Source organism: Triticum dicoccoides, chromosome 1B (genome assembly GCF_002162155.2).
Source record: "Triticum dicoccoides isolate Atlit2015 ecotype Zavitan chromosome 1B, WEW_v2.0, whole genome shotgun sequence".
Lineage (NCBI taxonomy): Eukaryota > Viridiplantae > Streptophyta > Magnoliopsida > Poales > Poaceae > Triticum > Triticum dicoccoides.
Genome location: NC_041381.1, coordinates 227,574,427 through 227,576,180, shown reverse-complemented (window position 1 = coordinate 227,576,180; position 1,754 = coordinate 227,574,427). Strand labels below are relative to the sequence as shown.

The window sequence follows — 1,754 nt, the reverse complement described above, 5'->3', positions numbered from 1 at the left end:
ACATCAAACAATCCGAAGTCATCACCCAACACCTACAAACACGACAATGGAGAATGCCATCACGCCCCACCATCTAGAACCGGGGTCACCGCCGATCCACCCGCATGACGTACCCGGAGCATACACCCGCTGCTGCAGGCCCAAAGCATACACCGCATGCACACGCTTCAGAAGCCCCCACCACCATCGAACCGCTGACCCATCTGCAGAAAAGATATCTGCAATATCCTTGCCAAGCCAGTCAGCCATCGACGCTGCCACGGCGCCAAAAAATGCCACCGCCCTGCACCCGTCCATCAAGACACATCCGTAGCCAAGTCTCTGTTGCACCATGCTGCCGAGACCTGTTGTCATTGACGCGGTAGATACCATGCCGCTCCACCTCCTGACGACTCAACCAAGTATCTGCTCCAAAACAATGCCCTCATGAGGGAAGATGAGACCAAAAGTGCCGCCATCGTCCGATCCAGGAGACCTAGATCAAGGGTTTCCCCTCGGAGCAGCCCAAACGAGGAGATGATGACTGCAGTGACGATGTCTTCAATTTTTGTTTTATGAAGTAATAATATCTCTTTATCAACTTTGGTAAAGACAAAACGTCGTCGAACAAATAAAGAAATATAGGTCCGAAATTTCCCCAACAATTTTCATATTTCTTACGTTAATTACATAGTTATTGGAAAGCTGCTCCGGAGGAAAAGTAATTAAGGACACACTTATGGTAAATTTCACAGATCATCACCACACAAAAAGAAGAAAAGGAGATGTGACATAGTGGAAATGAAATCAAGAAGAGTCCAGGAGGAAGAAACACCAAGGGCCACAGCTGCCACTACAGAGCATCGCCTCCCCACCCGCTCCTAGCCTCCTACCTTTCTCCTTTAAACACACTCTTCTCCCTCATTTGCCTTCCTCATCTCTCACTCTATCCATCTCTAGCGCCCACGAAACACAAACATGCAGATACTCAACGAGCAGCTGGCTGCACCATCCACAGGCCTAATGGTAATTGCTTCTTGCTCTGAAACTAGCTTCTTCTTTAAGCATCCGTTTTCCTACAGATTAAGATTTGGATGCACATGTAATGGGTAGTAGCTAGAATAAAATCATGGCTACTACTGGGTGGGGAAATAGTAGATACGCAAGAAGAGGGGGAGATTCGGCTAGGGGCAGTGGTGCTTACTCTCTAAGAAAGCCACAGAGAGAAAGGCACCACCAAGGAGAGGAGATGGATCACAGCCTCTCCTTTTCTTCCTATCTCCAAAGAAGGGTCCAAGAAGTAGCAGCGCAAGAGAATCCGGTATATTTACAGCCCAGCCAGAGATACAACCCGTTGGTTTTGGTTATTATTATGTAGATCCATCTGTTTTCCCATTGATACTACAACTTTTGGTCCGTGTCACTGAAATTTTGCGTTGCTGATCCAAGGTGAAGGAGTCTGCGTCCCCGGGCTCGGGCTCAGGATCGCCAGGGGGGGCTGCCGAGAAGATGGGGAGAGGGAGGATCGAGATCAAGCGCATCGAGAACACCACGAACCGGCAGGTCACCTTCTGCAAGCGCCGCAACGGCCTCCTGAAGAAGGCGTACGAGCTCTCGGTGCTCTGCGACGCCGAGGTGGCGCTCATCGTCTTCTCCGGCCGCGGGCGCCTCTACGAGTACTCCAACAACAGGTGCTCGCCCCTCTCTTGAACTTTTTTCTGCACAGACCGACGCATACATGGCATATGCTCATGTGATCTTGCCCAAATTTGAGC

The 1,754-nt window shown here is 50.1% G+C and overlaps 1 protein-coding gene across 3 annotated transcripts in view; it reads left to right on the top strand.

Moving 5' to 3' along the window:
* The first annotated feature begins 816 nt into the window (after positions 1–816).
* The window catches only part of LOC119329440 (MADS-box transcription factor 58-like), a 9,105-nt gene continuing 8,167 nt past the window's right edge, over positions 817–1,754 (top strand). The window contains exons 1-3 of one of the 3 annotated variants that reach the window (XM_037602488.1): positions 817–1,005; positions 1,096–1,300; positions 1,429–1,670. In XM_037602488.1, coding sequence (XP_037458385.1) covers positions 1,109–1,300; positions 1,429–1,670 — 434 coding nt within the window. In that variant the 5' untranslated portion in view covers positions 817–1,005; positions 1,096–1,108. Of the gene's footprint in view, positions 1,006–1,092; positions 1,301–1,428; positions 1,671–1,754 lie in introns of all 3 variants that reach the window. The other 2 variants (XM_037602496.1, XM_037602501.1) reach the window with 2 other exon arrangements.